Genomic DNA, 26,626 nt, shown 5'->3' with positions numbered 1-26,626 from the left:
TGGAGCAAAATTAGCTGTAAAAGTCGCGTAATTTGACCAAATTTGACCAAATTCGTTGATTTTTGTCGTATTATTTGGATATATCTTCAGTTCCTTGAATGAGATCATTCTGAAAATTGGTGACGACCTTCCAATAGGGCTTTTACAACTGTCCGAAAAATTTGGTGGATATCGGAGTTGATCTAGTGATCAAAATGGGGCAAAATACGCTGCTTTTAGCTGTAACATAATGTTTGATGGTTGGATATGCTTTAAACTTTTCGGACACATTTCCTGTAAGTCTATGAGTAAGCTTACCAATTTTTGTTGCAATCGGAGGTCGGGAAGAATACTTAATATCTATTTGTTTGAAGAAAATTGTGCTGGCCGAAATTAGCGCTAAAAAACCATCCCACAGTCGGCACGCGCGGCTCACTGTCGATGGCGCACTACCTAGTACAAGGGGGTGGTCTGAAAATCCAATATTTTTGCGGACATCTAACTAAGCGCTTTTACTAAATCGCTCGCCCAAATTTTAAGAAAATTCTTGTGAAAAGGCACTTTGGGCATGGAAATGATCAGAATCGGTGTATTTTTGGACGCTGATTCCGAATCACCCCCCATGACGTAGGGTTAAAATGCTTCCCTGGAGAGTTATCAGTTATGGGCAAAAAACCGTTTTGGTCACGTGACAGGCTAGTAAAATACGAATTCGATTGTTTAGGGCTCGTGTTAGGGTTAGGGTTGTGGTAAGGGTTATGGTTACCTTCGGGGTTATGGTTAGGGTTAGGGTTGGGATAAGGGTTTATGTAAAACCGTTTTGTACGGCTGCAAAACCATAAAAACCAAAGTCACGTGAAATTTTTGGGCGAGCGAATTAGTAAAAGCCCTAGCTAAGTAGATTGTAAATAGCCCCGGCCCGCCCCCAATAGTAATACCAATTTTCCAACTGGCCGGTTGGTCCTGATCTGAAATCTTAATTTTATGGCCATGTCTTCTTTTCCAATATTTATAATTTGTCAATTAGGGTTAAGTTTGACCCAGTTTCCTGAGCTAAGCTAAGGGGTCGCGGTCGTTCACATATTACGTAATCAATATTTTATCAATTTTTACCCCCCCCCCCAATTTGGGTGGAAGATAAATAAAATAAAATACATATTTCAATTTGCTAGTAAAATAAAGAATCCCTCCGATTAGACTTCGAACAAAACTAACAGAGAAGATCAAGAGGCAATTTTGAAATAAATTCGCTAATGTCAATCATCAATACCCTTATTAATATTATGGCGATGAACTTTCCATTTCCATTTCTGTACTGATATTCAAAAATCCGCTCCAAATTATACGCAAGCAGCATATTTAACAGACAAACAGCTAAATCTGCTCATCTGCAGTGACTTTATACACCGTAATGTGTTGTGGGGGTGCAGCCCCCTGTTGAGAAGGCTCAGGCGGGGGAGGGAGGAGCGCCTTTTTCAGGTACCCCATTCTCAGGGAATTCAACAGTAGACCAATCGTTATTCCTGAAGTGAAAAAAAGTTTAGTACAGGATGACATCATGTTCTACTTCTAGCTCTATAATTGCAATCCTTTATTGATTGAAAGACATTAGCATTATTAAGACTATAAGACTTATATGAAAGTAGACTTGAGATTTAAATTTGAAACTGAGTTAGACACGGTATGTAAAACCACCTGGCAAGTAGACAATGTTGGAGTTAACTGGTGTCTCAGCCGCGAAACTCCACACAAACACGGCTATATGACAAACTAAGTAGCACAGGACCCCCGCCGTGTAGTTTTTTAACAGAAACGTTTCGTTGTCTATTCGGGTGTCTGTTAACATTGCTGCTTTGATAAACAATGCCGGGATGATGAAGTTCGTCATCCCTGATTAAAATGAAAAGTTGTGTTATTTTTAAGTTATTTCATTAGTGTTGTTTTGTCAAACTTTCAGTTGGCTACTTGAAAAAGAAGAATTGATATTATAATATAAAAAAGTATATACCACATATTTACACGTATACAAATATTCCTCTTCAAGTGAGTTCAATTCTACTTTTAAAAAGTTACCAAAAGTGCCGTCCAGGACACCAGAGCAGGGAGCAGCGTCCCCAAACAGTGGAACTCGAAACGAGGACAGGCTTGGTTCTCTGGCGTCAGGAAAGAAAAGGGAGCCAGGCTGAGAAGTATAAAGTTTATAAATACAGGAAATATCCTCAGTTGGGTTAAATTCTCGTAATAAAATTTAAAATATACTTGCAAAACACATAAAATGGTAATACTTACATTAATTATCCTATTAATTAATGTAATGATTAATTATAACTTACAGATAAAGTGTCTGGTATCCTGGCTTGTATAGTGACGATGTCAACAAAGTTAGGAGGCGTGCCTGGAGACACAGTCGGGAGGATGTATCGCTGTAGAACTGAGAAAAACACTGCTACAAACGTGAACACGACACACTGAAAGTGAAAGTGAAAGTAAAGGATATGTTTTTATCAAGTTGTAATCTACTGATTAGTTAGTTTCAATAAATTTAAAAGCAAATTACAACAATGTGTATTATACAAAGCACAATGCACCTTATCGGACCTTATCTGACCTGACGTAATTTTGAACGGACATAATTTTGAACGGACATAATCTTGAACGGACATTAAAATAAACGCTCGAAGGCATTCCTTTAATTATCTAATTTAACGTCCTTGTCGGACTTTATTTGAACGGACATTAAAATGTACGCTAGGGTCTCCAGCGTCAAATTAATGTCCGTTCAAATTAAGTCCGATAAGGTATGAAGACTCTGTTTACCTTCAGGATACAGTTAACTGGAGCGTATCTAACTGGTACCACACCAACACAAGCAAACATCAGTAACTGCAGGGGCCAGATGTTTTGCACTGATCTGTAGTTCATCCAGAGGCCGAATATTACCATTCCGCCCGTTATCACTGATAACCTCTGGAGTTATATCGCAGTTAGTTATCTATAAATTCAGTTAGTTTATTATTTTAGCTAAAGACTTATTTTTTAATCTTTGCTCCCCACTTTTTAATGTCAGTTAGTTATCATATATGCTACATTCCAAACCGAAATAGGGGGTTGAAACAAGCCGGTAAGTTTCTAATTCTAACAAAAACAAAAATTAACATTCATAGAAAATATCACCTCGACCATCCAGTAAGTTTTATTCACTACTCTGATGTACTTGTCTGCCAGGAACACGATGATTGGGAAGACAACATGGTAAAACCCGACCACCGCCACCATGGTGAGGAAGAGCGCGAAAAAAGGTTGAAAAAGGAGAGGTCGCATGAAATATCCTGGAATGAATAATATGGGATCATAAAATGCTTTATTTTATCACAAACAAAGTTTAAAGCGAAAGATAGTTCCTTTGTTCACTAATCATGAAACTAAATCAATACTCGTGCATCCTAAATTATCACTCAGAAACCAACCTCCAAAAGAAATGGTCAGTATCACCATAAAGAAGACAAGGAAAGCAATGAGGAAAGCCCGGGTTTGCGTGAAAGGTAACCTCTCCAGGGGAGATGTAGCTGCATGCCGCTCAACTACTTGTCTCCCGGCCTCAACCAACACGGCACAGGTGGATACCTGCAGTGGAAATATACGTAAGAGATGAAGACAATAAACAAATGCCATGGAAAAGCATACTACTCACGTGACGTCACAACTACTCACGTGACGTCACAACTACTCACGTGACGTCACAAGAGATGAAGACAATAAACAAATACCATGGAAAAGAGCTTCTAAAAATACCCACCTTTAATATCAGCATCACTCTATGTTAGGGACTTTTTATTATCGATTGTATGCTAAAGACTAGCCGAGTGCTTTTTCCAGGTGGACTAAAGTGTAAAATCCTCCACTCCAAAAAAACAAAATAACTTACGTAAATAAGAGAGAAGAAGTACATGACTATAGCCCCCCAATAAAGCCTCCCAAACTGCACCGGGCGCACTACCACCGTATCGTTGTCTCGTAGGGCCGAGCCTATGTCACCTCGTACCTACACAGTTAGCTTGATCAGCGTACGGTCATTTAATAAAAAGTTTCTTGCAGTTAGTTAGATATAAAACGAATACCAAGACATTTCAAGTTATTGTAGAGTTGTAGGTGTATACTTGTACTACACTAACCTGCATAACGCTAGTAAAATAGCTTGCATTCAGTTTCTCCGTCAGGGAAATGGAAAATGGTGATTTTACGAACACGTGACTCTCCTGAGGTAGGTTATTCTTTTTAATTTTACACGGAAATCGAATTATTTCTTAATGCTGGACACTTAATAATTAATTTACCTAGTTATTTTGTTATCATAATAAATATAAATGATATAAATAGGGTAATAAAAGGCTCTTCAGAAAAAAGGTAATAATAAAGAAGCACTTCAGACCTAACTTTAATTAAACTATAACATATCTTCCTTAGTCTTACCACTGAAATATCTGAAATATCACATGATTGATCAATCAGAGTGGCAGGTATGATGTTATCAGTTACACGATCAGTTCCTGTAATTATACTGTATCCAGTGGTGGAGATGTTGCGCGAACAGACCCGGATTCTGTAGCTTTGATGTGACGAAGGAGAAAACCTGGGATTTGAACTTATCAAACTTAACATAAATAATTGCATATAAAGTAGCATAGATAATGACATTATCATTATTATTATATCATTATTATTATATCGGGTCTCAATAAGAGGTCTCGACTTATTATTGTTATTATTATAGTGAGTCACTAAAAACATCTTTTTGTTGTTTTAAAAAATATTTTTAAAAGATGAAAATGCGAAATATGTACCTGTGTTGAGTCCACGATGTGGTCCTGTACCCAACACAGAACTGTTGCTCTCCCACTTTTGCCACTGCGAACTTGACTTCTTCTGCAGAGAGGAGGGGGGACAGGAGGGTCATTAGCACCAATCCTATCAGCATCACTAAGGGTGGGAATATGATTCACAGTAAGTCGTTGTATAACGAGTTTTTGAAATGTTGAGTCTACTCCAATTACATATGCAAAATTACGAAAATTACAAAAATACGAAGTTCAATTAGTTCTCATGGTTTTAGTTTCATCTCAATGCGTGTACTGACAATGCATCAAGATAAAATGTAACTGCGAAACTCCATATTACATAATTAAATGTTCACAAAAGTCCCAAAATTAACCGAAACTTATAAACTGTTGGAAACAGACCGCTAAGAGAAAAGAAGGTACAAATTGAGTTATTTTGTCCTTATTGAAGTGAACATGAAGTGTGCAGCCAACAATATTTCAGTGAAACAATGAAACTCTAAACCTAGAAAAAGCGGCAAAGCACTCTGCGCTCATTTCCCGTGTTGACAGAGCCACAAAACGCAAGTGTGTGTGTGTGTGTGTGTGTGTGTGTGTGTGTGTGTGTGTGTGTGTGTGTGTGTGTGTGTGTGTGTGTGTGTGTGTGTGTGTGTGTGTGTGTGTGTGTGTGTGTGTGTGTGTGTGTGTGTGTGTGTGTGTGTGTGTGTGTGTGTGTGTGTGTGTGTGTGTGTGTGTGTGTGTGTGTGTGTGTGTGTGTGTGTGTGTGTGTGTGTGTGTGTGTGTGTGTGTGTGTGTGTTTATTATTATAGAGTTATAGCAATTATAGCCAATACATATTATACAAGTTGCATCTGCTGTTGATCAGATCCTTGGATGAGTGCCAAGTTTTCTATAAATTTATTATCAACAGTTGTTTTGTTAGGAAATAGTTTGGTTTCTGCAAAAAATAGATTGTTGGGATCGTAATTTATGTTATATTCTTTTTCCAAGTCATAGCACTGAAAACAGTACGGTCTACAAAACAGCTTGAAAATAGCGTTCTCGCAAATAATATAGCAAATTAGGTTTTACTGAAGAGTGGACAATATCAGACAACGTTTGTTCATTTACAGCCGACGAAATTGTACCTATCTATTAATCTATATACGAAATGTCGAAATTGTATCTATTAATGTATAACACGGTTGCAAAAAACTGACAAATTATAAAGCTCAAAATTGAAATACACTAAAGCTCAGCTTTTCGCGTCTGTGCAATAATTGGAGGTATATTTTATTTCCAAACTGTAATTTATAACCACGGCTGAGTAATCAACGAGCAGCAATAATTTATATAAATCGAAGGAAATCATTTTATATCCTTATATATTATTTGGTTCCCTGTATAACTCAAATGGAAAAGTGTTTTAACCAGGCTCCTAGTTACACCCTAGTTACATGCCACACCCTAGTTACACCCTAGTTACACCCTAGTTACACCCTAGTTACACCCTAGTTACATGCCAGACCCTAGCTACACCCTAGCTACACCCTAGTTACACCCTAGTTACACCCTAGGTACACCCTAGTTACACCCTAGTTACACCCTAGTTACACCCTAGTTACACCTTAGTTACACCCTAGTTACATGCCAGACCCTAGTTACACCCTAGCTACACCCTAGTTACACCCTAGTTACACCCTAGTTACACCCTAGTTACACCCTAGTTACACCCTATTTACATGCCACACCCTAGTTACACCCTAGTTACACCCTAGTTACACCCTAGTTACACCCTAGTTACACCCTAGTTACACCCTAGTTACACCCTAGTTACACCCTAGTTACACCCTAGTTACATCCTAGTTACACCCTAGTTACATGCCAGACCCTAGTTACACCCTAGTTACACCCTAGTTACATGCCACACCCTAGTTACACCCTAGTTACACCCTAGTTACATGCCACACCCTAGTTACACCCTAGTTACACCCTAGTTACACCCTAGTTACATGACACACCCTAGTTACACCCTAGTTACATGCCACACCCTAGTTACACCCTAGTTACACCCTAGTTACACCCTAGTTACACCCTAGTTACATGCCACACCCTAGTTACACCCTAGTTACACCCTAGTTACATGCCACACCCTAGTTACACCCTAGTTACATGCCAGACCCTAGTTACACCCTAGTTACACCCTAGTTACACCCTAGTTACATGCCACACCCTAGTTACACCCTAGTTACACCCTAGTTACATGCCACACCCTAGTTACACCCTAGTTACATGCCACACCCTAGTTACACCCTAGTTACACCCTAGTTACATGCCACACCCTAGTTACATCCTAGTTACACCCTAGTTACAATTACATGCCACATCCTATTCCTAGTTAAGTAGTTATATAACGCGAAAGTTTCACTTCTAAATGAAAAGCTCTTAAATATTAAAGGATGTTTAATTGAACAAGAAAGGGATTCAAAGGGATTTAAAGGGATTTAAAGGGATTCAAAGGGATTTAAAGGGATTTAAAGGGATTTAAAGGGATTTAAATTACAAGGTTTATTAAAGCTTAACCATCTTCCATTTTAACAAACCAATAATATGTCTACACGCATAACCATCACGATCTTGCAGAGTAAAGGATCGCAAGAAACAAGAAAGGAAGAAACGTTTAACTGGAGAATTGACTAATGTAACGATATCCTGCAAAATACAAATTACCCGGTAAACTCATTGCAAACCATTATTCTGCTTGTAACCAACATCCACAGTAGCCATGCAACGGTAGCTATGCAACGGTAACCATGCAACGGTAGCCATGGAACTGCTCAACCTGTGCGAGGACTACATTTAAAAGGGAACAAAGGGTACTAGTACTAATTGTTGGTGTATATAAACGGGGCAAATGCTCCCTGCAGAGGGTACGCTGTGGTCGGGACTTGGAATGAAGATTTCCATGTATAACTGTGACGTACATTTTGTTGTAATTGGGGGGGGGGGGGGGGGGGGGGGGGGGTTAGCATTTTAACTGGAAAATTAAGGACACTTAATGGGTATGAATATGAGGCGGGTATAATGCCTCCTTTTTTCCCTCAAATTTTGCAGAATAAGAAGATGTTCCTTAACAAATTTTAGTACTAATCGCACGTTAGATTTAAGCAGTGAGCGGCACATGAAATACATGGATGCGAATAACTGACGAGTTGGTACTTAGCAGACATTCATCTATTCTAAACAACCAAACTTAAGTTTAGGGGTGATAATGCTGAATCCTCCCCCTACCCCCCCCCCCCCCGCTTCCTACACCCCTGCTCCCCCACTTATACTAACCTAACGCCAGGGTGTTATATTATAACATATGAAACAGCCCCTTATACCTTACAAGTAAAACACAAATTATCACTAGAAGGAAGGAATTAAGAAGCGTGAAGCACAATTTGGTCGCTGCCTCGAATCGCACGAGAAAAACATTAATTGATTCAATAAGAAAGTTGTGTGAACGCCGATTAGGGTCATTTACAACTTTGAAGATAAGGTACGAGTTAAGACTGGAAATGTGTGACTAACCATTTCAGGGTAGGATCAAAGTGACTCTGTATTGAGAGAGGCAGACATGGCGGGTTTTTTAGACGCCTCCCCACACAGAGAAAACTCTGTATACTGTAAAGACTAGCTGTAAGATGACTGTGAGTAGGATTACTGTCCAAGAGAGAACGTTCTACAACCTTTTCCTGTATCATGAAAATTTCTAACTGATCCGGGCTAGTCTCTAGGGGTAAAATAACTCGCATGGCCCGTATCGCAGAGATAAGTCGTAACGCTAGTTTGTGAAAGATTTTCAATATCATTAATTAAGCTTTTTACGGAGCAGAGGATTGTAAATTTCCCTCTTAAATTGCAGATGAAATATTTGTTTTGTGAATTGCGAAGCAGGGTCTTAGAAGTTAGAATCGTTGGCAAATTGTACATTACCTGGGGACCCCAGGCTATTATGTTCATAAACATAATAGAATAAAGATTCGGCGGAATGACAGGCTGAGCGCCGCCCAGTAAATTGTACACAACAATATCGCGGCGGCATTTTAGTGATATGCTTAAAATAAATGATTAATTAATAATGACAAGTTTCAAATAGTTGTTTAATACCCCAATAGTTGGTTCGTGGGGTGCCCCACGAACCATCAGTTTAACTAAAGTTCAAAAATAAGAATAATTGGTTGTTTGTCGATTTTTTGGTATGAAATAATCATTGCACAATTTAGGACCTGTTCATGGTGACTTCATAGACCATGTTAATACCTACCGAAGCTGTAATCCAATCATCATTGTAATTCATTTTAGGGTGGCTGAATTTAATTATAACTACAAGCTTGAGATCGCAAATCAGTTGGTGCAATCTTACTTATATATATATAAAGCGAGATGATGTAAATAATATATTGGTATTGTTTTATACATATCATGGAACGGATCGTTTGCCCGCCAATTTGATTTGTTTCAATTGTTCGAATTATATACATATATCATATATATATGGTAACATATTATGTATATATCTGTTACCATTTTACTGACACCACGGCAACAACTTTAACACGACAAAAACCGTAAAAGATATAAAACTGAAACTTTTTTGACTGGGTCAACTGCCTTATAATGGCTTTCAAATCAGCATGAAAAGAAATTAAAATTTTAGTGTCGAAAATTTAATGGACCCCCAAGTGGTGTCAAAAACGCGAATTCGGCAATGAGCACCCGTCTGAGCATTACAGATTAAGCTGCAATGCATTACTCAGGAATTTCAATAACATAAGATCTAGAGTCTGCGACTCTGTATCACTAAGTTCTTCAGTACGCTGTTCGATTTCTTTTTCATCCTTTTTCGACTTAACCATTTCCGTCGGTACGGCGTAGTTTATTTCGATATGATCCTTCAGCCGTTTCAACAGAACATGTTGGGATGGATCGATTAAAAATGTAATATGTCCAAGAGGAGCTCTAGCCTCTAACCCTTTAAGTGCAATAGGACTTTGGTACAGTTTTGTGCTTCGTAGTTTCACAACGGTTTTTCCTCTCAACAAAGTAGTTCAGCAGTAGGAACGGTGATGTCATTATATTAATTATAAACAATGTAAGCCAAATAATATTCATGTCATATAATATGCTCTACTGAAATTTTGGTTTATAACAATTTTAGTCAAAAGTTTGACAATTTATGGTAGACTAAATTTGTCATTCTTAAGGTATGCACTTACTTCAGTACAATATTGTTTCGACTCCAAAGTAGTGTGCAGTTTTTTTTCACACGGGGGCCAATTGAAACAAAAATACGATTTAGAACTGGCAGCTGCTGCTCAAATTTCTAATTTCGCAATTTTTATGATTTAAATTTGTTTACGGATATTTGAACTAAAAATGATTATATGCGAGTTGAAAGTGAAAGTCGGCCGCCATGTTATGCTTCTACGGTACCTGCAGCCGCAACAAGGTCATTGTTACGGCACCAAATACATCGTTACTGTATTGCATGACAACATCATAGAGGCCGTTGTTGTCGGAGGGTCTTACAAGGGTAACAAACTATTCATCCCTAGCATCTCTATGAAACCAACTGATAGAACGTTTCCCCGACAATTCTCTCTAAGACCCTTGGTTTTGCAATCACGTCCAACAAGGGCCAAGGACAAACTTTGAAAAAGGTTGTGATCTTCTTGGACGTCCAAGAAGATCACAACCTTTTTCAAAGTTTGTCCTTGGCCCTTGTTGGACGTGATTGCAAAACCAAGGCCATTCTTTTCCATGGCCAATACTATGTGGTGCAAAGCAGGGTTGGGGAAAAAGACGCCCTATCAGAGTTTTGTCATTGGGCATTGGGAGACAAATAATATGTTAACAGCGATTTTGATTTTATGAATTTGATTTGAAATTGGATTGATTCCGATTGTTATTTGCAATAAATTTGTTTATTTGAAATTTCAACATTTGGTTGAAAAATATGCTGTCTTTAAAATTTAAATTTGACCCAATAACTTAAGAAAGTAAACATATGTAAAAGTAAAGAATTTTTGTCGTCCGGAGGACGGGTAACCTGCTAGTGGTGCTAATATTCAGGGTTACCTCCAAACTAACACTCAACCGAAAATTACACAGGGCCTGGACTTTATTCTGATACCGAATATATAACAAGAAACTAATTATATCAGGTTACAAACAATAAACACGACAGTTCGGATTAATCAACGCTGTTCTGAGGGTCTGAACGTTAATTTATTTAATGATAGGGTAAATTAAAATGTAATATTTGAATCACAAGGATGGTCGGCGAAAATGGACGTGAGAAAATGAGGGGACAGGCTGGGGCAGGTGCAGAGTAATATTCAGACGGAGCAAGAGTAATAGGGATCTAAGGTTCTTAAGGTCTCGTATCATGGTTCTTAAGGTGGTATGAGCACGACTCAACAGAGATTCTTCGGAAAAGTGCATTAGCTGATTGCATTCGTTCAGCAAGAATAAACCATAGCTTTTTTGTTCATTATTAACTGCGGTCTGACCCACGCTCACTTATATTATGAGGTTATACAAAAGATAGAAGAGTAGCGGAAGTTTTTAATTGATTCGACGATGACGTAAAAATAATTTTATAAAATGTGCAAATTCGAGGTTAAAGCAATTTTCGCCATATTTTTTTTTGCGAACTGTAACCCTCAAACCGTAAACAAATTATTTGATTCATAAAACATGGATGGAAAATGTTTTTAGCATATTTCAATCTATCTTATTTTGTAGATGCTGAAACACTCCCAGCCACAACGCCAATATACCGATCACCAAAATCCTAGACTTAGAAGAAATGTATGGTATATTTCAATAAATTGTCAAAAAGCTGCTGCGAGAACAGAACACCAGCTATACACTGTATACAAGAAAGCGCAAAGAAAAGTTAGCAAATGAAAATTAAATGCATGAGCTATGATCTGTAAACACTGTAAACACTCACTCGATCCCTCCCTCCTGTAGGTGCTTCTTTAATCTCTACTTCCTAGAACCACAAACATATTTGACTTCACCAGAATATCCAGCATACATCATCCCTCTTGGTAAGTATCAAAACAGATTAATGTAAACTTCCGATATTGTTAAGGTTGATAAGGTACAGAACGAGTAACGACGCCATCACACTGCTAATGTTAGACATCGGACATTCGTATTGCTTTTCAGTTCATGCAATGTAACTTTCAAATTCACAGCACGATATTACGTGCACTCGCTTATCGGCTCAGATTTAGCGATGGAGAGATATAAACAATATCATAATTATAATCATAGTTCATGCATTTGCTGGTGAAGTTAATTCTAATAACGTAATCATCATACACTTACGAAGCAAATAAACGATTAGAACTGGCAATTTTCATGAAACACTTGACAACCGAAACGAACAAACGGCTCGCTCAAAGTGCATGAGAAGAAATGTAACTTGTTGTGCTTCATTTTATTTTTACTTCTGAAACGATCTAACCATGTTCGGTGAGCTTATACAAGCTTCTTGTTGTACAAACATCATTCGCATATGTTTGACATATAACCTTATAGGTGACTATACAGTATACACATTATTGGAACTGTGGGGACTTCATTCCATCATTTCCAAAAACGGTAACAAAATACGAGTAGATATAATGAATTCCATTATATCAGGTTATACACAAACTGGAAAATTATCAAAAACATTGCTGCTTTTACCATCATGCTGCATGCATGCTGCCAAGTGCATTTATTCTTGATATGACTGATAATAAGCTTTATAATTTAAAAGAACTGTTAAACTGATCTCATCTATCAAAACGATTTTCAGCGCTTTGTGCCGTCAACGTTTAGAAATAAAAAGCCTTGGTGTTTGGTCCGATAAGATATAAAAACACGTACTGAATCGTGTTTACCTATAATATAAAATAAATCCGCAGATTCATCCACGATTGGACCGCACAGTTAAAGAGTAAAACACAACACCGGCGTTTATATGTGTGATATAAAAAGACCCGTGGTGGGTATCTACTATGTGCACCCCATCAGAGACACAAAGAAAAGTACAGAAACCATAACTATAGTGCCACTGTTAAGTTACACAGAGCTAAAAAATACACTGATGTACCGGAAGTTACTGATTATATTTTACTGGTAATATACTAGGAGGGGGGGGGGGGGGGGGACATACGTTGGCCTTTATAGCTCACTCACTGCGATGAACGTACGTAACGTTACTTTTGCCCCCCCCCCCTCCCCTCCCCCTCACTACCTTTTACAATGAGTATGACGAAATGAGGTGTAGCAAAATTTGTACCGTACATACATATTGAAAAACGCGACCATTATTCTAATCTTTGAAGACATTTTTCAACTGGCAAAGTAACATGATTAATCCCGATTAATTCATCAGATAATTTAACTTACTTGCTTTATCAGGGGGATAGGGGCTAAGATGGCAAGTACGTACGGTACGTACCTTTAAATTAGCTGTACGGTACGTACTTAATAAAGTAGGCTGAAAGGTACAAAGCTTATTAATCCGTCAATATACTGGAAATATTTTGGAGGAGAACTTTTTCTGCTTAAACAGTTGGCCCAAATAGTATTCAGTGTTAAAGTTCTTCGTCAATTTGTGAGACCAATTTTAGAGATTACGAGTATATTATGGACAAGCGTAGATTAAGGTTGCGACCTGAGCTAGCTGAAAAGCTGGTGTTCGTATACTGCAACAAAAGGATGAAGCTTTGAGTTTAACGATAATTACAAGTAGCAGTAGTGTAGTACCGGTTAAGAGCGATACACAAATGGTGGCGTGGGAAAACACTTCCACTGCACATTGCTCATGTTACACATGTGAGTCGTAAACAACTAATGAAGTTCATGACTAATCCTCCAAAAAGGAAACCCCCTTGGTTACGTATCCCTTCAAGATATCCCCAATTTTACTTGCATATTAAATTTTATCACGATTTTGATAAGGCGTACTGTAAACTAGAACATAAGGGGTCGTTCACATAGTACGTAATCATTTTTTGGAACATTTTTACCCCCCCCCCCTCCGTAATCAGTTTTACACATAGCTATTGTGTCAAAATTACACTATAGCGTAATCATTCGGAAACCCCCCCCCCCCCCCCCTCAGCTGATTACGTAATATGTGAACGACCCCTAATTAATGAGGTTCGCCATATTTTTACTTTCTACGAAGAGCTGATGTTATTTGCTAATATAATGTTTCGTTTCTCAGTTGTTTGAGGGTATAGTGAATTTAGAAATTGGTCAGAATGTTCAGTAAACTGTGAAAGAGAATGAAAACTTTCACTTTCACTTGTACTGAACCGTCTTCGTCACTTAAGATACAGTGCAGATTGTGTTGGGGAAGCGTAAAAACCAAAAACGTAAAATGCCGATTTCTAATGATAATGTTTAAAATTATTTGGTCTATAACTGCAGCGCACTAGTAGCTACCAAACGGTGCTGACTATAATAGAGCTCGTTTAGAAGTTAAAACGTTGTTAAATTGAGAATAACGGACAGTCGTTTTGTTGAAGGACCCTGCCAGGCATCTTCGCCAAAATTAGAATTTTATAATCAAATTAAACATGACTTTGAACCAGAAACATATTTAGAAGTGGTCAAGATCCCTGATGCTCGAAAAAGCTTAACAAGGTTTCGTGTTAGCTGCCACAACCTGTACATTGAGAGGAGCCGATACGAAACACCCTATTACCTAAAGAAGATCGATAGTGCACTTATACTGCTTTTTCAGCAAGGGGCTTAAGTCCATATTATAACTGACCTAGCCGGTTTGCTCTCCAATAAAACTCTAGACCCTACCAAATTTGCTGCCACAGCAAGATCAATCCATTCAACAATATACAGCCTACTATCAGAGCCCAGATTTCCAATCAAATACTGGCCAGTGCATAATGCTATAAGTATAGGACCTCAAAATAAAATTGAACTGTACATATTCGGTTTATTTTTTTAACTAGCATAATAAAATATTCATAAATTATTCCAACACATCTGTAAATAATTGGAATTGTTTTTAAACTTAAATTATTTCAGAATTACAACTATTGTATACTCAATAAATTAATTATCACTTTTGTATCCCAGTATCCCTGGAGCTAATTGTGATGAACACCTGCATACTAAGTAGGTACCTGAAACCCTAGAAAGTTACAACAAGAAATCAACAAATATCATAGTCCAGATACATCAAGACAACTGGGAAAATAGCTATATAATATATTATAGTCTACAAGCCCGTCCTTGGTCACATAATCAGACAATCATAATCATCTAATCAGAGCTAAGATAGTTTCAGCCAATCACAGGAGAGCTACAAGAGTTCCAGCCAATCACAGGAGAGCTAAGAGAGTTTCAGCCAATCACAGGAGAGCTCAGAGAGTTTCAACCAATCACAGGAGAGCTAAGAGAGTTTCAGCCAATCACAGGAGAGCTAAGAGAGTTTCAGCCAATCACAGGAGAGCTAAGAGAGTTTCAGCCAATCACAGGAGAGATAAAGGAGTTTCAGCCAATCACAGGAGAGCTAAGAGAGTTTCAGCCAATCACAGGAGAGCTAAGAGAGTTTTATCCGATCACAAGAGAGCTAAGAGAGTTTCAGCCAATCACAGGAGAGCTAAGAGAGTTTCAGCGAATCACAGGAGAGCTAAGAGAGTTTCAGCCAATCACAAGAGAGCTAAGAGAGTTTCAGCCAATCACAGGAGAGCTAAGAGAGTTTCAGCCAATCACAGGCCATAATTCCCGCGTGAAGCAGGGATCCTCGATGTATTAATTTCAGGTGTATATATTTAGATAGCTTAGCACATAAAGCATCTTAGTTACCTCTGATATAGTACTGGATTAATCAATAATTAGTTCCAGTAACCCGATTCTTTTGTTTCAGAGAGTTAATTGAAATAATTACTGTCGTCAGAATTGCTCCGTCATCATTGGAGTTAAACTCAGACAAATCAATATGTGATGTGGGAATTGTGAGATTCGGTTGACTATGATGGATATCTCGAGGGCGGAATATCGTACAATCACAATGTGAAGTTCTAAATAATTAAGTTACCCAACGGTGCAATGGCCAAAGCATGTCGCAAACAAAGCTTCTGCATGCTTTTAGATGCTGTGATAAGTGTTAGCTGAGGTTTGATATGGATCAATTTGCAAACCAGTAATGATGATTTACTATAATACAAATCTATTACCTTATCATACTTTATTTTTAATGAACACTAATTGGACGCTGGAGGCCCTAGCGTTCATTTTAATTCCGTTCTAATACAGTTTGTCCATTTAAATAAAGTCTTCCGTCCACGCGATGTCCGGTCAAATAACGTCCAATAAAGTACATTTATCGAGGTGAACTGGAGATACTCCCTTGTGGAATATGGATGGCCGTAAATAGCGGAAACTAGTCGAGTCACAACAGGGTCGCTGTGAAATAGTTATAACACATGGTTATGGCATGGCTATGACTATTGACTAATGAAATGGTAGTGACATGGATATGACATGGCTATGGCATAGTTTGTTAAATTCGCAATAATTCAATTCCGCCGCTTATCATTATTTTTCCATGCATTTTTACTTTTTAGAATCGACGAATAATCATAATTTGCACGTATTATATCTGTTATATAAGCACTGGGCTGTCTATCCGTCAAATTAATTTGAAGGGGTTTTGCAATATAAGTTGTTGATCAGTCCAAGATTTTTCAAAATTTTATAACAGTTTATTTTCATTTCAAAGCCTTACCAATTATATTATATTTATCTAAGTTCTATAAAATTCTGAGTCAAAAAGAATAATTAAACAATTTCTCAGAGGAATCAAACCCGATGAAAAATAAGATTATTTAATACTTTAATTGCAGAGTTGTATTTTAAAAACATCAAAGAAAATCCTGCTATGCTTAAAATGAAGGACGAAAAATACGTACGAATAAGTACCATGAGCACTCATTGTGCTTCTCTATTTATTTATTATGTATAACGTACCTATTTATCAAAGTAAGTTGTATATAACTCACTTCAAACACATTTAAGTTTATGTCACCAAGCTATAGTTTCAAGATAATATCAACAAACATGAGAACTTATATAACTACATATTACATAATAAATTCGTCAAGAAAAGACTAATCAGTTAATAATCACAGTTCTCAAATAAACAATCAAATTTGAGAGTTTTTAAGTATCGCAAAACAATCGTCAAATACTGTTTCCATGAAAACGGAAACTGATACAACTCAAAACACCTTTTTATTGTATGTTACTTTTGATTAATTTGCAACAGTTAAATTATAATTAAACGCAAGTATCAAATACGTCAACAAAATCATTAAAGTTAAACATCACTTTTATAGGTAGAAAAATCTAGGTAGAAAAATGTACAAATACGGCTACTGGTCATGCTTATTGATCATGGTTGGAACATGGAGTCACCTCGAAAGAAAAGTTGTTTTATATATTTTTTCTTTTTTTTTAAATTTTTTAAATTTTTTAAAATTAAATTTTATTTTATTTTTTTAATTTTTTTAAATTTTTCATTTTAAAGAAAAGTAGAAATTAAAAAAACTACACAACAAAGTCGTGTTACAAGTATAAATAGAAACACTGAAGAGGTTGTCACTTTTATCCCCTTTCATTATGTCAATATACGCTTTAAATACGTTATCAAAAATTTCGTCTTAGTAAAAAGCGATTGTCCAAATATTCTAAATAATTAACTGAAGCAGTCCTGGGTACAAATATCATCGCTGAGATCACGTGGTGGCTCTAAAGAAGAAAGTTCCACACTCTAAAGAAGAAAGTTCCACTTGTATTGTCCATACATTTGGTAGTTGCAGGTAGAATCCACTAACGTAATGATTTCCTGAAAATTTGAATGGTCATTAAAACCAAAGATGATCAGTGATCTTTCAACTAATGTTCATAGCTATCAGCTTAATATTAATCCCTAACCTCTTGTGAATGTCAAACTAATTAATTATTAATTAATTATTAACTAATTAATTAACTAATTAATTAACTAATTAATTATAACAACACTACAGTAAGACAGTAATACGAAAAAGCCGCAGTTAATCGGGGTTTGCGGTAAATCAGGGTTTTGGTTGTTTACATTATGAATGTTAAGCCGTACTTGGGGAAAGGAAATGCCCGCGGTAAATCGGGGTTTGCGGTAAATCGGGGCGCGGTAAATCGGGTTTTATTGTATTTAGTATTATACTTGGGATTTGATCTTTAAAAAAAGATATGAACTCCAAAACATTACCGCAAAGCATAGTGCTGATCACGAACTACCCTATATATAAGGATAATGTCTCTTAATGGTGCTCAGTGAAAACTAAATCCTCTTTATCAAAGAACCTTGTAAAGTTGTAAATCTCTTATAAATTTATAAAGTCTCACCTTGTTATCAGTTTTTCTACATTTCCATCTAAATTGGCGTTTTCGTGATAATCTCGTCTGAGGGTGCCACAGGCGACATTCCCTCGCCAATATTGTCTCCCATTTCTTCAATAATAACTTGCGTTTGTGCTGCTTGAGCATTTCGAAGCGATCTTAAATAACTGACACCATTTGAAAATCTAACAGCAAAACGTTGGATAATCTTACTAAAAAATTCTCTCACAGTGTTGTCATACAGTAAACAGTTGATGACAGAATTCAGTGGTAAAACTATCATTGCGAATGTTACGTACCAATCTGTAGCATCGATTGACTCGAGATTGTGGAGCCCGCTTATAATCATAATGCTTAAATGGTACCCAACATGCAAAATCTGTTGCAATGATGGTAGCAATCCTGTTTTGCATTTCCCGGCTTTTACGGAGAGCTTGTGGATTTTTGTTTCGTCCAGAACTCCTGGATGATTTCTGAGTTTTTATGTTGATCAACAAGTAAGACAAAGTAATCACCACAAAGCAGAATAAGTTGACACCCAGCATGACCCATACTATCATATCTCCTTTCACGTCGATCATGTCCACTTCCACATCCGATGTTGTTCGGCTTCTTCTAGGATCGTCACTTCGAACAAAGTACTTAAAAAGGCACACGCCATCATTACCATAAAAGTGGACGGCACCTTTATTTAAGCTACCATAACTTTGGGTGAACATGCCATCAACCTTTTCACCGATCTCAGCCCAAGATGTATCAGCGGAGAAATTCTCATTTTTGTAGTATGCGTCAAGAATCTTGATGTGCTTTATTTTGTTCGGAAAACCGATAAATAACTTGTAGTCTGGATCATAGAACATGCCTTGCACAAAGTAGTCTTCTAGGGCGGGGATCAAGGGTACAATCGCTACTGATAGCGAGGCAGTAACCACTCCGATCACAATCACGGCAGCTTTTGTTACTGCTCTTTTATTGACGCGGGTAGGAGCTCTCAAAGAACTATTCATGATTCCCCACATCCTCATCAAACTTAACGCGGTCATTGAAAATAGCGATAGTTGTGATCCCGTAGTGCTGATCACTCCCAAAACAGAACAAGCAGTGCCTGATAACCACTCTGCTTGCTTTGCACAGTAATCCTTTCCTAAAATGATACTGTCGAATACAGACAATATGATCAAGTAAACTCCTATAAGGAAATCTCCTAATCCGATTATACAGACAAGCACTCTAGTGCAAAGCATACTACCTGTTTCGGATTCTCTTACGGAACTTGCAACTTTGGTCACCATGATGACATTAAAAATGACTGCACAAAGGCCCAGCAGCCAGCAATTAAGTTTCAATGCCCAATTGGCTAAGATTTCCTTACCACATGACAGATTACATTCATCTGATAAATCAAAGCAGTCAAATCTCCCATCGCACTTCTGGGAATGAGATATTAGGTGGTCTTTTACATCTGTCCGGTTTTTCGTATCCTCACAAACTAAATGGTTTGTACAAATTCGTTCATCCGACATGTCACCACAGTCATCAACAAGATTACATACTTGACTGTATTCAATACATTTATTGTTTTCACATTGGAAGTATGCATTTTCATACTCACCCTCATCGGACATTGTGACAAAAGTGAGAGCTTTGTTGTTCGTGAGAGTGTAGACTCGGTCAGGATACTGACCAGGGCATGAATCATATTCTAGGGAAGTGTTCTGAAGAGGACAAGTAGCATTTAGACATAAACCCATGCAACTCAAGAAGACATAATATTCACCAAACTGATAACTGCAGTTAACGTTTGATGTTGGGACGTTAATTTCCATTTTGACACCAAACGCATTTCCTGCTGAACTCTCAAATTCCTGAATATGACAATTAGAATGTTCAGATTCCTCCATTGATTCGCACAAATCTCGTACAGCACAGCTCTTGATTATAGCAGATGTATTGATGCTCGGGAAATCTCTTGAAATCATACAGATCTCATTTTCAACTTCACAAGAATTTATACCATCACAAAGAAAGTTAAATTCAACATAGCCGTTCTCAGAATCTCCAGGACACAGTAAAACATCCTGGCAGGTTTTGTTTCCTAAATATATTCTCTTAGTACCTTCATCTATCTCTCCACAGTTTGTCAACTCAAAGTTTCCTTTTACATCTTCTCCATTCAAACAATCTCTTTGATTATCCAGTAACCATGCGACAGGTATTGGCATGTTTTTATCGGCATTAAAGCTTCGACTGCAATTCAAATAACCCAACGTTGTGGAGTGACATATATCAAGAGTCTCATCACTACCATCAACACAGTCACTAAATCCATCGCAGAGTTTGTGTTTGTGAACAAGACAGTCTGCACTTAACCCAGGTGGTGAATTACATTCATTTTCTAGGTTATCATCACAAAGATTAACTGGCTCATTGGCCTGCTTAAATTCATTACCACAGACCACGTACTTGGAGACACTAGACATATAACCACTGATCAAACAGTGTCCTCCCACTCTGGTCACATCAGTGCAGTTTGTCTGGTCTAGATAATTGTAACAGTACGGATATTTATCACCTGAACTGAGATCAAACACAGCACACCTAGTGTAATTAAGTATGGGGGCTAGAATGTCGTGTCCATACGTCACTTTACTGAAGTAATGAATACAGGTGTGTAGTGTGGTGTTCTCAACATCACAGTCCCTTTCATCCTCCCCGTCAGTACAATCATCATGTCCATCACAAACATAGGATACAGGTTTATAATACTCGCAGTTAACTCCGTACGTGTGACCACCACACTGACTTTCATCTTCACACTTTATAATGTCACATTTGTCATCGCACTCAATATTTGTGCTGCTGTCCGTATAAGTGGTCAATGATGTGTTCTCACCAGAATAATTCTCACAATCCAAGTTACACACCACAAAACTATTTACTCCTAACCCACTGAAATAACCTCCACAAAGGAAATAACTTTGTTTTGTTGGTTTTGTATTAAAACCACACGCCTGATAAACATACTGATCATTTTGACACACAGAGGAGACACTTGAGAGCGTGTTATTCTCACTACCCATTACATAGCTAACATTCGAATAGGCACACATGTGAAAGTACTCTTTTCTACTCTCATCAAAACACAGTTTCTTCAAAAATCCACCAATGTTTGTTATAGCGCAATTTTTATGTGATACGTCCTGATTTTCCTTTGCACATCCTGGAAAATTGCTAGGTAACAATTGCTATCTAAAAAATTCCAATAGAACTACAAAGTTTTGAGAACTATCTGTTGCACCTTAAATTTTTCCCTACTGATCGACAATATGAATATGACTTTTCTGTCCCGATTAATCAAAATATAAATATTGTTGTATTACATATTAATTAACATCAAACCTGTATTACTAAAGCAGCGGAGCCAAATGCTGTCCCGGTATTTACAGTCATGTCTCTTAATCCTAGAATCGCAATCTGATATGTCAGTGTCATTATTTTTACAGCTTACTTCACCCAATGTTACTGGTACGTCTGTTTGGTTACGCCAATCCCTGAAAGATTTAAGAATTGAGTGCAAAATTTTCAAATGTTTAGAGTTAAAATATGCTAATTAATTTAAGATGCCGGCTATGCTTACAGGGCTCCCACGATTGTGAAGCCATGGCCGAAAAAGCCAAGACCTTCAACGACCTCATTCAGAAAGGACTGCTTCCTTTAGGAGGATCTTGGCTCTGCTACGAATGTTCAAAAAAGAACGAAACACGCTCACTTCAACCTCCCCAGAAACCTACCAAGAAAAGGAACACAGATAGTATAACAGATCTATCCACTATTAAAGAGGTTGAATCTGAGGTAGAGGGCGAGGGAAACGACGATGAAGATGAGGATGAGGATGAAGACAGGGAAAGCCCTAGAAGAGGTAGACATAATGATACCGAAAATAACCCCCAGATTTGCCGGGAATACACTATGAGGAAGTGTCCCCACGGCCTCACTGGCAAACGTCTCATTGGTGGTAAGAAATGCTCATACCAGCACCCCATCAGGTGCCGCTTTTACTCCAATTTCGGAGACGACAAACGCAGAGGATGCAGGAATGGGAAGAAATGCACTTTGTTCCACCCTAAACTGTGCCGTAATTCAGTTGCGAATCACGTATGTTTAAACAGCGATTGTGGCTTCCATCATCTTGGAAACGTGAATCTCACTGACAGAAATCGCCTGCCTCAGCAGCAGCAGCCCAAAGATACGAGAAGAATAGAATTCAACACGAACAGAAGTTCCTGGCCGCCTCCTGGTGGTTATGATGTGGACAGAATGGGTAGTCTAAACTCCCTCAACACCCCCTACCCACCCACTGTTGAATATCAGAAACCCCTCAGACAACGTAAAGACAGTACATCTGAGAGGGATAGTGCTTTTTTAGAGAAGCTCATGGAAAACATGAAACACGGAATTATAACCCAGATGAACTCCAAAATGGAGGAACTTCGAGGGCAAATTCCAGCCCTTGTCCAAGAGACACAACGGAGCCAGCTGGACCCGAGATCACGCCAAACATCCTCTCAGCAAATCTCGACACAGTTCCCACCACCAGCACAGTTCTCAGCCCAAGTGCCACTCCCAAACCAGCCAATGCGGATGCCGATGCCACTAAACTTCATTCCCAACTATCAAGGATCTTGCTACTGAATGCTCGGTCCATCTCCCCAGCCGCAACCAGCACTGTAAAATGGAAGATTCCATTCATCCAAGACCACATACTTGACGACCTAGGAAGACCCCCGGTCCCTATTCTCGCTATCACTGAATCATGGTTGAAGCCATATATCAGTGATGCTCAAATAGCTATAGATGGGTACAGCAGTCTTAGAGCAGACCGTCATAGTCGAAAAGGTGGTGGTTGTGTGCTTTACGTTGAAAACTCGCTGCTAGTATCAGATACTGTAAATTTTAGTGACAAACACTGCAGTATGCTGCATTGTTTCATAGACTCTATGAACGCCCTTGTCTCCGTGATATACCGCCCACCAGATGCTCCTCCCGGATCCTTCAAAGCAGTCCTGGACCAGGTGCAGGAGAAACTAAATAACTTGACATCGAACGATAGATCACCTGACATCTACATTATGGGGGATTTCAACCTCCCAAATATAGATTGGGACTCTTGCCAAGCTTTACCTGGTCAACCGCTTTGTGACCAGCAAGCTTGTTCCGAACTAATTGATTTCATGGAGAGAAATTTCTTGACACAAATGATCTGTAAGCCCACGAGAAATAACAACACCATCGATCTCGTCCTCACAAATAAACCACAGGACACAGTTGAGACAAATATCTCCGAATGCCAACTATCTGACCACAGGCTAGTCGAGCTCGTTCTCGGACATAACCCGCTCTGCCCAAAAGAACATACTCCTATATCTTTCGACAGAAACTCTTTTCGGGCGACTGATTTTCATAGAGCAGATTTTGAAGCAATGAACGATCGTTTAGAAGCTGTTAACTGGATCTCTTTGAGAGAACTCTGTTATGAAGATGAAGATGGAAGTGCCTTTCTGGAGCTGATACGCCTAACTGTCCTCCAGATAACCCTCCTAAACTCGCCTTCTAAAGACCCTACTGGATCTGGCCCTTCCCGCCCCCGTAGAAGTCGCCAAGTCCGTGAAAAATACACAATGAAGAGGAAAAGAAGAAAACTCAATGCCCAAATAAGTGCACTTACTCAAAACAACCCAACTTCGAGAAAAATCGAAAAGCTGAAAACCGAAGTGAATCTTCTGACCTTCGAAATAAGTGAACTTGTGATCAAGCAACTTAACGAAAAAGAAGTTAAAGCTGTAAGTACAATAAAGACGAACCCAAGATTCTTTTATTCTTACGCTAAACGATTTGCAAAGGTAAAATCATCCGTCGCCCCAATTAGAGATAAAAACGGAACTCTGAAAATGGACCCAGCGGAAAAAGCAGAAATTCTCCAGACTCAATATGTCACAGTCTTCAGCAACCCAAATTCTGCAAATGTTGAAGAATGCCTCGCCGGATTAGATCCTCATCCAAAAGAAGATCTCAACACATTCACCTTCACAGCAGACGACATATCAGATGCCATAAAGGAACTGGACCCGTATGCCTCCACCCCTGATGGTGACATCCCGGCCAAGATCCTAACTAAATGTCGAAGGACAATCGCTGAACCAATTTATCTACTCTGGAAACGCTCATTTGATAACGGAGTCATACCATATGGCATGAAGACACAGTACATCACGCCTGTGTTCAAGAAAGGAGACCGAACATCTGCCGCTAACTATCGCCCTGTCTCGATAACCTCTCACATTATTAAGATATTTGAGAGAGTGGTCAGAAATCATCTTGTGGAACATATGGAGTCAAACAGCTTTCTCTCCCCCCATCAGCATGGATTCCGCAAGAAAAGAAGCTGCTTAACTCAACCAATAGACCACGTAGATAACATCCTGAAAACTCTCAACGACGGCAACGAGGTTGATGTTATATACCTTGATTATGCCAAAGCGTTCGATAAGGTAGATCATCAAATATTACTTGCAAAGGCAAAACGCTATGGAATAAAAGGAAAGACTCTGCAATGGCTGACTGAATTCCTGAAGGATCGCCTGCAAACTGTGGTCGTGGAAGGAACAAAATCATCCTTTCAGCTAGTAATCAGTGGGGTACCCCAAGGAACAGTATTGGGACCCATTCTTTTCATTCTATACATTGACGACCAACTTGATACATTGGTTACCGCTCTGGGAAAGGTGTTTGCTGACGACACCAAGCTCATTGGAAAAATCATGGACTTAGCTACCAAAAGCCTACTTCAAGACGACCTCCTAAATGTAATCGCTTGGGCCCTGAAGAACAACATGCAACTAAATGAGGCCAAATTCGAAATATTGAATTACAGCTTGAACAATTCATTACTGTTAAGAGAATTGCCCTTCACCAGTTAATATTCCTGTTACAATTTAACAAATGGAAGAACTATTGACCCAGCCAAAACTGTGAGGGACCTAGGGGTTCTCCTGTCAAATGACTGCTCCTGGTCTTCTCACATACAGCAGATGGCTAAAACAGCAAGGACGATGACGTCATGGGTCCTTAGCGTATTCAGAGATAGGTCACGCTTCCTCATGCTCACACTCTACAAAACCATGGTGAGAAGCAAACTCGAATACTGCTGCCCGGTGTGGAACCCTGACAAGATCAGCGATATAGAAGCTATTGAAAGCATCCAACGACACTACACTCGTCGAATCAGTGGCTGCCAGAACCTTGATTACTGGGAACGCCTGCAGAACCTGAATCTTCTCTCATTACAGAGACGCAGAGAACGATACATCATAATCCATACATGGAAGATGATGAATGGATTAGCTCCGAACGACATCAACATGCAGTTCAAGGAAAGCTCCCGACACAGTGTAAAGGCGACTGTGCCTGCATTTAACAAAAAGGCACAATGCTCAATCTCGACCCATTATGAAAACTCTTTTGGAGTAAAAGCAGCCAAACTATGGAACCTGCTCCCCAAGGAAGTTAATACAATCCAAGTCTTGGAAACTTTCAAATCCTCCCTTGCTAAATTCCTGAAAGGCTTCCCGGACACCCCGCCCACAAAAGGGTATACCGCCATCACAAATAATTCTCTTCTGGAATGGACTCTACAAAAAGATCTAAGCCAGGAGTGATTGGAGGACGTACTTGATACTGTTGTCCAGAAGCGATCCCTGCCGAACCTACCTAAAGTAACCTAAAGTAGTATAACAAGTGCAAAGAGTTGATAAACAAATTAAAACTTACTCAGGAACGTATTTCAAGTTTCTCGGGTAACTCCCCCAGTCTTAGAAGTGATGTCCGATTGACTGGCAAAAAAGTTGTGCTGAATACCAGTTAAACTCGTCCTTACAAACGATACCATTCTTTTCGTTCCCAGTCTGCTTGTTGACAACTGTTGCTATCAGAAGACCTTCCTTATCATTTATTCTCTTTGTTCCCTCTACCGAGTAGATTAAAGTTGCTCTTTCGAACTCCCAAAAACGCTCTGAAACGATCACGGAAAATGTTAGTAGCGAGAATTGGTATTCTTAAAAAGATCAAATCAAAACTACAAAATTACTTTGTATTTCATGACCTTCATGATTATCCCTATAATCTCCCGTCAAATAATAAATAAACACGAGCACGCAATGTACTATAAGATAATTCATTTTACACCCTCAGCTGTATCCACTTATCAAGTGTCAGACCAAACATTGCCAGGTTTTAAAATACTTCATAGTGCACCTCTCAAACCGTTTTTCTCTCAGATAACTAATTAACTGCCTAATAACCAACCTATGTTA

The 26,626-nt window shown here is 38.6% G+C and overlaps 2 protein-coding genes across 2 annotated transcripts; one reads left to right on the top strand and one right to left on the bottom strand.

Moving 5' to 3' along the window:
* Positions 1-1,135: 1,135 nt before the first annotated feature.
* LOC134821939 (uncharacterized) lies at positions 1,136-4,973 on the bottom strand. The gene is made up of 11 exons (XM_063832769.1): positions 4,821-4,973; positions 4,450-4,609; positions 4,152-4,235; positions 3,905-4,021; positions 3,447-3,603; positions 3,154-3,308; positions 2,797-2,946; positions 2,313-2,447; positions 2,053-2,161; positions 1,675-1,869; positions 1,136-1,502 (listed from the first exon to the last, which is right to left on the bottom strand). Exons 1-11 carry the CDS (start codon positions 4,952-4,954, stop codon positions 1,354-1,356), a joined length of 1,545 nt encoding a protein of 514 aa, XP_063688839.1. The 5' UTR covers positions 4,955-4,973; the 3' UTR covers positions 1,136-1,353.
* Positions 4,974-25,366: 20,393 nt separating this feature from the next.
* LOC134821609 (uncharacterized) lies at positions 25,367-25,972 on the top strand. The gene has a single exon (XM_063832311.1). The coding sequence runs from the start codon at positions 25,367-25,369 to the stop codon at positions 25,970-25,972; it is 606 nt and encodes a 201-aa protein (XP_063688381.1).
* The last annotated feature ends 654 nt before the right edge of the window (positions 25,973-26,626 follow it).

Source organism: Bolinopsis microptera, chromosome 10 (genome assembly GCF_026151205.1).
Source record: "Bolinopsis microptera isolate Bmic1 chromosome 10, MBARI_Bmic_1.0, whole genome shotgun sequence".
In the NCBI taxonomy this organism is placed as follows: Eukaryota; Metazoa; Ctenophora; class Tentaculata; order Lobata; family Bolinopsidae; genus Bolinopsis; species Bolinopsis microptera.
The sequence above is the reverse complement of the archived record's forward strand: the minus strand, read 5'-3'. Positions and strand labels throughout refer to the sequence as shown.